The sequence below is a fragment of the Caretta caretta genome, chromosome 5 (genome assembly GCF_965140235.1).
Source record: "Caretta caretta isolate rCarCar2 chromosome 5, rCarCar1.hap1, whole genome shotgun sequence".
In the NCBI taxonomy this organism is placed as follows: Eukaryota; Metazoa; Chordata; order Testudines; family Cheloniidae; genus Caretta; species Caretta caretta.
Window position 1 is genome coordinate 109,272,538 of NC_134210.1, and position 12,250 is coordinate 109,284,787.

At 41.6% G+C, this 12,250-nt stretch overlaps 1 protein-coding gene across 17 annotated transcripts in view; it reads right to left on the reverse strand.

Annotated features, from left to right (window-relative positions):
* Positions 1-293: 293 nt before the first annotated feature.
* MPDZ (multiple PDZ domain crumbs cell polarity complex component) overlaps positions 294-12,250 on the reverse strand; it is a 133,931-nt gene continuing 121,974 nt past the window's right edge. For all 17 annotated transcript variants that reach the window (XM_048849872.2, XM_048849859.2, XM_048849857.2 and 14 more), the window contains 7 exons: positions 11,133-11,229; positions 10,348-10,391; positions 7,902-8,024; positions 5,456-5,560; positions 4,999-5,111; positions 3,505-3,628; positions 294-2,588 (listed from right to left, as the gene is read on the reverse strand). In XM_048849872.2, coding sequence (XP_048705829.2) covers positions 2,442-2,588; positions 3,505-3,628; positions 4,999-5,111; positions 5,456-5,560; positions 7,902-8,024; positions 10,348-10,391; positions 11,133-11,229 — 753 coding nt within the window. In that variant the 3' untranslated portion in view covers positions 294-2,441. The remainder of the gene's footprint in view (positions 2,589-3,504; positions 3,629-4,998; positions 5,112-5,455; positions 5,561-7,901; positions 8,025-10,347; positions 10,392-11,132; positions 11,230-12,250) is intronic.

The following is a 12,250-nucleotide window of genomic DNA, read 5'->3' on the forward strand; positions in this document are numbered from 1 at the left end:
GGAGCTTGCAGACCATGGGTGGTCCACGGACCACAGTTTGAGAACCTCTGTTCTAGTCAGTTTTTATGTCTGGTTCTCCAGAATTAGCTGGAAGACAGTACTGCAGTGTTTGGAATGCAGCTATGCAACATTTAAATATAGTTTTTAGTGGAAAAGTTAAAAGAATCCTTGATGCATTTATAGCATTAATCCCAGTTTTGTTAAATCTGATGATGTTATTTTACAAAACCTAAATTGTGGGCCTAATACCAACCCTTTAATAATGGGAAAAAACAACTCCATCACAAAGCAACCACAAATACACCTGTAACTTTATTAATTCACCACTTACAGCTTCATATTTATTTTCTTGAATCCTGCATTTAGACACAAAGGCAATAATAAAATATCTGTACACTACTTCTGTTACAAATATAGATAATATTTGAAGAGACTTTACATACTCTAACTTAGGCATTTCACACACTACACTGGAATGAGTACAGGCTAATAATGCATCACCAGTTGCCTCAAGTACTGGCACCATCTGTTTTTCTTAGCCTATTGTATTGTAACATCTCAAATAATTATTGAAAAAGAGGGATTTTTTAGTTAATCCACTTATATTTAGCTATCAATTCACAAGTAGTAGCTCTCAAACACTCCTAACCCTGCTGTTTTTCACTCAGTAAAATTGCATATTTCTCTAGCACAGTTTGAATGTGCCCCCGCTTTAGAACTCAATAATTAAATATTATAAACAACTGACATGGTGCTCCAGCTGCTATAGGTGTTTGCTGGTCAATATGCAATCTTGCAGCTACATGAATGTACATCGTGGGCAGCACCCTAGCCTAAAGGAACACCAGTGCTCACATGACCTTTGACATTTCTTCCTCTCTAAAGGTTTTAAAGACATATTGTATTTAGTGACAAGGTTCAATCACAGATGGGGCTTGACCAAGCAGATACATATGAGGCAAAAGTGGGGAAACTGACCGTTAGGGAATCCACAAGTAAGGTCCAGGGACAACACTTTATAGTGAGAAGCCAGGAGCATTGTTCCTAGATCTTTACAGGGCTCCATCTTACATATCAGTGTCTGGCTTGTAAGCGTTCAATAATTTAGAACTCCTTCCAGCAGCTGGAAGGACTAAGGGACTTCTTTCTCTGCCCATCCTTTCCCCTCCTGCATGCTTTCTGACTAGGGTGAAGATGTAGAGGAACCTCTATCATTTGCCCTACTTTTGGACTCCTCTCTACTGGGGGGGGGTCTTTATTACTCTACCCCTCCTCTATCCCTTCTTTTGGGTCCTCCTCCTCTCTGAATGTCTTCAGTATCTGCTTCTGCTTAGAGCAGTGGTGAGCCACATGTGGCCCATCAGGGTAATCTGATTGTGGGCCACGAGACTTTTACTGGCATTGAGCATCCGCAGGCATGGCTCCCCGCAGCTCCCAGTAGCAGTCACAGTTTGCCTTTCCCGCCCACTGGGAGCTGCAGGGAGCCAGGCCTGGGGATGGTCAACGTCAGCAAAATGTCTCACGGCCTGCAATCAGATTACCATGATGGGCTGCATGTGGCCTGTGGGCCGTAGGTTGTCCACCACTGGCTTAGAGCAATCGCAGCAGCATGAAATTGACTCCACACCTGTTTCCACTGGGCTCTGACTAGTGACCCGGAAGCTAGCCAGAGTGGTTAATTTGTGCTGTTGCTTCAAGAAGCTCTGAGCAGCAGTGACACTGGAGCTGCCTTTCTGCAAACTTAGGAAGAGGGCAGTGTTCATTTTACTGTTCACATCGGGAACATTATCTTCACACCCACCAAGTTTAGGAACTTCACTACTTTAAAAGAGAAGCCTAAATCCTTATGATATTGCAGGTGCAGTAGGGCTCCCTCATTCACCAGGGAAAGTTTCCTGCAAGTGGATTTTTCAACCCCCGAGCACCAAAAAAAAACCAACCCTACCTCTCCATTATTTTGCTTCTGGAGCATGGAATTAGCAGCACTGACTTTCTAACTAATTTTTCCATCTACCTTCTTTTGTTCAACTGTTGTTCCTCCTGTGACTTTATTTCTGCTTTTTAAATATCCTTAGTTATCTCCTTCCCCCTTGACTGTTTAGTGCACACATTCTCCCTCCCACACCTATCTCAAATATTCAAAACATTCCAGTTTTGCAATGCGGTTACTAATGTAAACTTTCATGTTCTGGTGGATCACTGTATTCATTACAATAATAATAAAAAACCTTAAGTCTTTGCCAGAGACTACATAAGCCCATCCCAGTGATTCGACAGTAGGACAAATACTTCTACTGTGTTCAAAAATACAATTAAGTGTTATTTTTTCTTCAGTGATGTAACAGTCTGGTCAAGCTGGAATAGTAAGATGGCTACATAAACTTTGCTATGTGGAATGTAGATAATGGGATCTTGTTGATCCTATTCTTTGGACAGCCAATTCATGAGAGAACAGTCAGAGTGACAGTCCCTTTTGTCCTTTTTAGAAGAGCAACTGCTTCTTCATGGGTCACCCCTTCTAAGCTCTGCCCATTGACAGCAATGATTTGATCCCCTCTCTTCAGCCGTCCGTCCTCTGCTGCTGCACCCTGAAATTAAACAGCATGTAACTGCAGACATGCATTTCTGAAACTCCTGGTTTTATAGCTGTTCAAAGAGAAATCTAAAGAGGGTCTTAGTAAGATGGGTTCAATATACAGCACACATTAAACTTTTCTGCTTGAGAAAGGCTACGCTGATCAGTTTTCACTATTACAAACCCAGGCTCATTTTGTCCTTAGTAGGTGCTGGTTCTACCTGCCTATAGGTTTTTGCATAAAGTTTCCACTTTGCAAACTAACCAGGTGGATTCATGAAAGTCCTCATCACCTTATTAGTGGAATGAAATTTACAGCATGGGAACGATGTACTACATACATTCTATAAGTCAGATCTATGGAATTTTTAAACTCCTTCAGCCATCTTGGTTTGGCTGGCAAAGTTCTCAACAATTCAAATTAGAAATCGAATCCAGATCTGAACCTAAACGTCAAGGTATGGAGGTCTTCCAACTTGGTTATCTGACTCAGGCCTGCTTTATACACCAAGTTCAGATGAGGATGTGAACTTCTCCAAAGTTAAGATTTGGATCCAGTGTTTCTGGCCTATATTTGATTCCAATATTCATAGCAAATAATTCAAATTAATCCCAAGCACTGCTTGAAGAGAATGCAAACTAAATGGGGGAAGGGGAGGGTGCAATTGTCCACAGTGGACAACTAAATTACAACCTCAAATCCAAATGTTTGCTGGGAGCAAATGGGAATTCTGAAAATTGGACCCAGTTTACTTAAAGCCTCAAACTGCAGACACAATTTAAAATGGTATCTGCATTCCTGCTTGGAGAAGACAAACACTAAAATAAACAGTCCAGAACCCACTGGCTTTTCCCCAGGCCATATTAATAAATCAGCTGCTGAGCATGAGCACTGAAATGTTTGAGTAGTTTTACACCTGTGCACTTACCTTTGCAAATACTGTCTTAACGTAGATGGGTAAATCTCCATGAGGACTGCCATATCCTCCCACAATACTAAAGCCTAGACCATCCTGTCCTCGATCTAGAGTAATGGTCTTATACTGAGGGGGCCTACAACAGAGAAAAGAAGTTATCCTATTTCTTTTGTGAATGTCCAGTTCAGTATGTGGATTGTTCAGCAAAGAGGCTCTTAAACTTTCCTTTGCTGAGAACTCTACATAGGATTTTAAGTATACTGCAGTGAATACTTCAGTTCATGTCAACCACTGTAATCCTGTTTAATGCCATAGGCTGGTTACTTATTTACAGTTTCCTTTCATAACTTCTCCATGGTATTTAACTTTCTGTCTGCAGAAGTTTATTCATTCTGTCATTTAATACACTGCATAATTGAATGATGCTTATTACCTATAGATAAGTAAGTATCCTGGAGCTCAGAGAGAAACAAAATAAACCCCACAAAAGCTACATTATTTTAAAAAACCCTCCCTCCCCCAAAACTCATATATAAGAGAAAATCAAAAATAGCTCCAACCAATTCCTAAGTCTGGTTTAGTCATTCTTGTTCTCTTCTGTTGCTTGGCCTTGTATTTTTATAAATTTGCAATGTTTTGACAGACTAAAAGAACTACAGAACTTACAATTTGAATCACATGTTTTTCACCACTCCTCCAGTAGATAATATACACTGTATACCTAGAAGTTTGTGGGCTGATTTTTAGTGATGGTCTGCTTTGAAATAATTTAACTTTTCAACCACAAAGAACTGTGCCCATATTTTCATACTCAGGATGGGAATATTAGCAGACAGGCATCCAACTACTTGTTTGCGCACACACATCAAGTATTTAAATATCAAATAATGTTTGTGTCTGTAATAAACTGCAGGTACAATTATGTATAAAATTAAAACACCAACACCCTGCCCCAAGAACAAAAAAAACCCCAACCACCGCGGAGGTTGTGTTGGCCCAGGAAATCAGGCGACCTATCAAAATTTATGAAGCCCCCAAAACACTCTCTTGGGCAGTAAATGGACAGCTGTGCCTTCCAGCATACCCGACAAGTCAACAAACTCAGGCTCTGATGGACTGGCAGGGAGAGTGAGTTCTAGAGTCAACAGCCACTCACTTAAAATGCCCTGACATTTAAGCCAGGGGGGCAATTAGCTTAAGTACTTCAGCTAATCTCAAGTACAACACAAGGAATGAAGTCGTCTCTGCGGTGCTGCAATCAAATTGTACCATAGCTCTCTGGGTCAAAACCCGCATAGTGAATTGTACTCTGAAATGAACCAGAATGTCCTATGTGGCCTACGGAGCCCAGTTCTCTGCTTCCTGTGACAGTCATGACTAGGCTGGCAGGACACCTCACTCTGAACATGCTGCAAATTCTAGGCAGTTTTCAAGAGCAGTCCCAGCTAGTGGGCCTTACAGTAACCCAATTAGAAAGGATCCATCAAGGATAATAGATGCACTTACCCTAAATCATCCTGAAAGATGCTGCTTGAGGTTAGTGCTGCAAATGAAAGGCTGGAAGCTGGTGGATCCTGTTGCTGACCAGTTACGACACTTACATCTCCTCCGGCCACCACCTGAGAGGGCATATTGTAGATAGCTGTGAAATGAGGAAGGTGACGCTCGGACAACTGAGCCCACCATGATTAACACCACAGTATTTACAAAGGTGAAATGACCAAAACAGGTTTTTGCAACGAATGAGACTTTTCTTCCTTTCAGCTAAAATAAGACTAAGTGGTAACTTTGGAGCAAAATATGGAGAGGATGTGAAAACTGCACAACATAACCCTCCAACCCCCTATATTCTATGGCTACATTTTCCTCAGAACTGGGCAGTTGTGTGTTACTTTTGGTTTTTCAGCCTCAGAATCAAAACTGCAAAGTGCATTCTAAACATCAGTGCAGAGAAACTCCTTACCTGCAGTTCAACAGTGCCTGAAGCATTTTTCAGTAGGCTGACAGCTTGGGAGTGTGTCATGCCCTCTGTGGATGTTCCACAAATATTAACAATCCTATCCCCAACCTACAGAAGAGAAAATTAAAGAGCTAGCCATTAATAAGAAGCTATGTCACCAAGATCTACATGCCATTTTTACAACACAAAATAAGAGGATATCCTTTCTGTGAAGAATACTTGAACTGAGTAACTGGATCTAGCTAGCAGGATTTGCAAAAAATATATAGTATCAAGGAAATATTTACCACCTGTCTACAGCATATTCTTGATCTTAGATACAAGAAAGTCTTTGGCCCAGATCTTCAGCTGATTTAAATCAATGCAGCTTTAGTGAATTCAATAAAGCTTCAGCAATTTATGCCACCTGAGAATCTGGCCCTTTGTTTCCAGTGCAAGTCATAATTCTCTAGTGATAACTGGTGAAACAGCCCTGATTCTGTAGTAGTTATTGAGGTTTATATCCTCAAAGACCTGAATCTACTTATGGATAATATAATCACATACACTACAGAGATGTCAGTATTATAGATTGCATAGCTGTCATTAGACATTAGAAGTCAACACATACATACCTCTGATATTTCAATCAGTAGACGACAGTCATACATTTACACATTCTGGGAAGACAGACCAATGTAGCATATTATCATCAGGTCCCCCACGTTCAAATGCAGCTTGGAATAATCCAGTACAACTCTCAGGGGAATACATGGGCCACATTCAGTGGTGATGCAAACTGGTCTTAAACCAGACATAAATGGCTGCAAGTGGTAATACACTAATTCATACCAATTTTGCACTCAGCGGGTGTACAAAACAAGAATAGCCTACACACAGAGATGGGTAAGTTGAATGTGCTGCAGGAAAAGCAACTAACAGAAGGATGTAAAATAAATCGCATAACTGCAGGCATTGGGGAGGCTGCTGACTGCTGTGCCAATAATCAGTACAGATGTGGGATCTATTTATCTACACATAAGAGCTGCCGTATGGGATAGCTCAGGATACTGGGCAAGACTAACCATATCTCTGACAGTGGCCCACACCAGAGCTTTAGGGGGAATGTATAGAACAATGCAATTATAGAGTGATCCACCCGTTTCCCCCCCCCCCCCCCCCGGCTTCTGGTAGTCAGAGGTTTAAGGTCAACCCCAAAAATGGGGTTGTATTTTTGACCATCTTGGCTTATAGCCATTGATGGACCTACCCTCCATGAATTTATCCAGCTCTTTTTGAACCCAGTTATACATTTGGTGATCACAACACCTCATGGCAATGACTTCCACAGTTGTGTGTGGTATGAAAAAGTATTTCCTCTTGTTTGTATTTAACCAACTGCCTATTAATTTCATTGAGTGATCCCTGGTTTTTGTATTGTGTGAAAGGATAAATAACACTTCTCTATTAACTTTCTCCACCAAGCTCTTCACTTTGGTATCTGAAAGCCATGCTGGCTCCATGTTCCAAGGTTGCTTTAAGGTTTTCTCCCCAATTGCTAATGTTTGTGAAAAAAACTACTGTACTCTAAACCCATCTAAAACTACTGTACTCTTGATTTGAATGGGAGAAATTCCTGGCATGGCCTGAAGTGCTAGTGAATACACCATGTGGCTCTACTCCAGAAGTGGGCAAACTATGGCCCGCGGGATACATCTGGCCCACGGGACTGTCCTGTCCAGCCCTTGAGCTCCCAGCCGGGGAGGCTAGCCCCCGGCCCCTCCCGCGCAGCCTCAGCTCACCACGCCGCCAGTGCTCTGACCTGCTGATCCTGCCGGGCTTTCCAATAAGCCAGTCCTGCTGCTCTGAGCAGCATGGTAAGGGGGCAGGGAGCGGAGGGGTTGGATAAAGGGCAGGAGGTCCCGGGGGGCAGGGAGCAGGGGGCGGTTAGGGGCAGGGGATACCAGGGGGCAGTCAGGAGACAGAGGGGCGATTGGATGGGGCAGAGGTTCTGGGGGACGGGGGGGTGGTCAGGGGATGGGGAACAGGGCGGTTGGATAGGTGTGGGAGACCTGCGGGGCCTGTCAGGGGGCGGGGGTGTGGACAGAGGTCAGAGCAGTCAGGGGACAGGGAACGGGGGGGGGATTCCAGGGGTGGTTATGGGCAGGGGGTCCCAGGAGGGGGCAGTCAGGGAACAAGGAGCAGGGGGGGTTGGATGGCTTGGGGGTTGTGAGGGGGGCAGTCAGGGGGCGGGAAGTAGGAGGGGGTGGATAGGGGGCGGGGACCAGGCTGTTTGGGGAGGCACAGCTTTCCCTACCCGGCCCTCCATAGAATTTTGCAACCCAGATGTGGCCCTTGGGCCAAAAAGTTTGCCGACCCCTGCTCTACTATGTGACCAAGGCAGAGTAATTTATTCAGCATCATCATATTAAGCGTTTTTACCAACCTCCTTTCTTAGCAATTAACTTACTCTGAGTTTCTGAGTTTGAGCTGCAACTCCATTTGGGTGCATCATGGCAATAAATATGGGAACATCTCCCAGGGGACTTCCTACTCCTCCAGCAATGCTCACTCCTAGGGAATCTGCAGGACCCTGTTACAGTAAGGAAAACAGATTAAGATACTGTTTGAGAGAAAATACACAATTACCTTTAGGCCCAGATTTTCAAGACTGACTAGTGATTTTGGGTATCCAACTTAAAGCCTCTTAAAGGGGCCTGATTTTCAGACAGCACTGAACACCCACCCTCAAAGCCAGGCCTCTTTACAGTGTCTTAAGACAGGCACCCTAAAACCAATGAATGGAAAAAATAACTATTCACTTATGAAGAATTCAGTCCTAATTCCTCCAGGTCAATGTACAGGGAGGGGATATGGCACTCCTACTCCTCTTCACTTTCATTCCACTATTGCAAATTCCTCAAAACTTGTCAGTTTGTCTTCATGAAGGGTCTTTCACATAGTGTGTCACAAGAAACTTCACCGAGAGAAGTAGGAGAAAGCACCCTGTTTTTTAAAATAGTTTCTCAGGAAGAAAAAAAGGAAAAATAAAGTTGAAACGTAGAACGTGTACAGGTGCTAGTAAGCAAGCAACAGAGTACAGGGACGGGAGAATGGAAAATAGTAATGGGAGAAGGAACAATGAATTGTTTTGGTTCACTACCACTGAGAATTTTTTACTCTAACCAAGAAGATGCGAATCTCTGTTCCTTCTACCTTCACTGTTGCCCTGTAGATTGCCTGGCAGGCATTTTGAGCTCACACCTATGTGACATCTGACTGGCTATTCTGTCTTGATTTTTTACTATACAGATCCCTTATTGCTGAAGTTGCAGAATGAAGCCACTGATAACCACTGGGCAGAATAAGGCTCCCTCGCACCAATGACTGGAAAGCGTAGCCAATAATGAGGTTTAGTAAAGGTGATACTGTGGGGTAGGGCGGGAGTGTTGGCTTGTAGACTCACCCAAAGCTTTTATAACAATGACACAAGCACTGAGGAAGCCATGTAACAATTTAACTCCCCTTGCACAATGTTCATCTCTCAGGGGAAATAAAAGAGATGAAAAAAAGAGCAAACTTGTCCACAGTGAAAGAATCAAGAATCTCAACCTAAAGCTGTTTAGCTTAAGTTCTGCTAAAAAAAAAAAATTCAGACATGATTCAATCCAGCTGCCATTTGTGTAGTGCAAATTACATGTGTATGTATCACATTTGCATGAAATTGGTTTCACTTTGCAGCCTGATTTCCCCCCCACACACACACACACACCCCTTCTTACATTGTTTTTACACCTATGCAATTCCCTGACTTCAGGGGAGTTGCTCCTGATTTTATAACCAGGCCTATCAATCATGCACACCAATGACAGACTATACATGAGCAAAATCTATTTGAGCTCAATTTATATGAACAAACTGAGTTTTGAGCATGCAGATTCTGTCACTGCACTCAAATAGCGGCCATGATTTGAAATTGCCCCGTTATAGGCCTGTGCTTTAAGAAGAGGATCTACCGATTTTGTATCTGTAAGTAATAGGGCTAGCTGTGGTGATGTACACTATTTTCGTAACACTGCAAATATAGAAAGAGGAAGCATACTCCTCCTAGTGTATTGCTGCTGTATGACACACACAGCAGTAACAGCTTTAGAAAGTTCAAAATAACATTTCAGCACAGTGTAAAAAGCTATTTATAGAAGGGACAGAGAGAATAAAGTAGCTAAAATAAATCCATGCAATGAAAAGCCCTGAATGTCAAGCCAATTGAAACAATAAATAATACTGGAAAAATAAAAGAGCCTGATTTTGCTGATATTTGCATATAAGTCAGGAAGTCAATGGAACTGCACAGGTGTAAAACTGGTGTGAGAAACTGATTTCAGAATCTGTATACTGATGATTTTATTAAATATACAGTACAGTTAAAAATAGTCATAGTATAAGTACATCCTAACTGAAAATGATTCAGTAAGAAAAATATGATAAAAAGTGGGACTGTAAATCCTAAACTCTGTTTACTCTGGATTTAACTCAATGTGACAAAAATAAAAATATGGCTCAAACTCATGCTAATTCTTTGTCCCTTAAATTTTCAAAGTAGGTTACAGGAATCTAGATGCTTGACTCAGACTGATATTATGGGGACCTATGTGTTACATCCCCACAGCAGCTGGAAAACCTAGGGGCTGGATGTAAACCTGCCAATAGCGTGTTTGTTCTATAAAATGGATTAACTAACAAAACTAGACATATGTTCATGAAAACCTAAAATATCTTTTACAAGTCTCAGGACATGGCACTACCTCTCTCCAACAGGTAAAAATCTAGGGCCAGAGCCGCGGTGGTTGTAAATACACTAATTTATAGCGGATGAGGGGTTCCAGTTCCCTGTACATTTTTACAGTATGACTTACCTTTTTTATTTCAACCGTTCTTAATCCTTGTATTTCAGATGATACTGTGAAACGATAAAAATAAATATATAAAAGGTTCGGTAAGATTTTAAAGTAAGCTCTCCATTATAGCCATAAAAACAGTTATAATGATTTTAGTTTTTGCTCTATTATAATAACATGCCTGGACATCTGCTCTCATTACATTAATAAGATTGAACTACTTTTGAGATGGGAGGGACTAGGTGTATTTTACACAAAAATAAAAAAGATACCCAGTCATTCATTTTCTGAATAATATATATATTCTGGAATAAAGACGGTCAGGTTTATTCAATCTGAGCAATTAACAAAACAGACTTAGGGCAATAATGACTTCCTTGTAATTTAAACATGAGAAAACTGTTACTCATCTTTCCTGATTTAACTACACAAAATCTGCTACTGTCCACAGATTCACATGTGGGATGCATCAGATAGTTGAATGGAAGATATACTTACTTTTGATGAGAATCTCTGATTTAACAACTTGCGTTCTTATAATACAACATAAGGTATGACAAACTGCCACAGTTATGCTTATAAAGGGTTATAGAATGATACCTATGTGGGTTTTTTTTTTTTTTACAATAATTGCCCTATCAGCATTTTGGACTTGAATTACAAGGAACTGTTTTTATGCCTACAGTTCAAAAGAGTATCTAGCACTTCAGACAAACAAAAGATACCTCAGCTACTGATTCACACACAGGATAATGGGGAGAAGTTTTAGATATAGAATATTAAAGGCACCAAATGAATCTTACGCGCATTCTTCTTAAGACCACTTTCAAAGCCCTCAGATGGGTTGGAACCAGAAGGTGGGAAACTGAATGATGACAGGCTGCCACTTCCTTCACTCACCTAAAATATAACATCACATTGGGATTATACCATAGTCTTCAAACTTCTAGCTTGCCGGAAAGTAAAATTATGAGCTCCAGTGCTATTTTACTACCTTCCTCTTGTGCCTAGTAAGAAATGATGTACTGTGAGACTAACAATAACTCCTCTATATCCTCAGAGCATTCTGGAGGGCTCTCTTAGTTGAAGGTTTGTGGTTGCACAGCTAAGACCTTCCACAGCCTTTAGAAAGATTGCTTCTAGGAGCCCAAATTCTGCCCTCAGATTAACTCATGGAACTTCCTATGACTTTGCTGGAGTTTTATGGGTGTAACTGATGACAGTGTTCTGACAAAAGTTAAAAAATGAAGGACAGAGTATAGAACACTGACAAAGAAGATAGGGGCACCCTAACAAATGATTCTATTGTTTCTCTCTTTCTCCTGGAAATCAATCCACACCATCCATTTGCCTCCACTGTCTGTAACCACATCATCAGCCATGACTATAAAAACACTTTCTCCTCCCCATATCTCCTTTGTCTTAAAATCCGCTCTGTAATTCTTGTGATTTTAATTTCTCCATTCAGTTTACATCTCAACTGAAAACACGCATTTTGCCCTAGTATGTACTCACTTGTTAATTCAGAAGCTATATAAATAAAGTTTTGAGGCCAGACTATCCTCTCGGCTGTGTGTGCACACCTCTCATTAGAACTCTGACATCAGTTGTGTGTGTACACATATCTGAGGGGACAAGGTGACTGATCACAGAATATCAGGGTTGGAAGGGACCTCAAGAGGTCATCTAGTCCAAACCCCTGCTCAAAGCAGGACCAATCCCCAATTTTTGCCCCAGATCCCTAAATGGCCCCCTCAAGGATTGAACTCACAACCCTGGGTTTAGCAGGCCAATGCTCAAACCACTGAGCTATCCCTCCCCCTGATGTTGTGTTACTTTGTCATTATTATACTAAAAGGCTTTATAGATATTTCAAGTAAAAATTACTCATTATACATTTCTACTGGCTTAACGGCCTGGG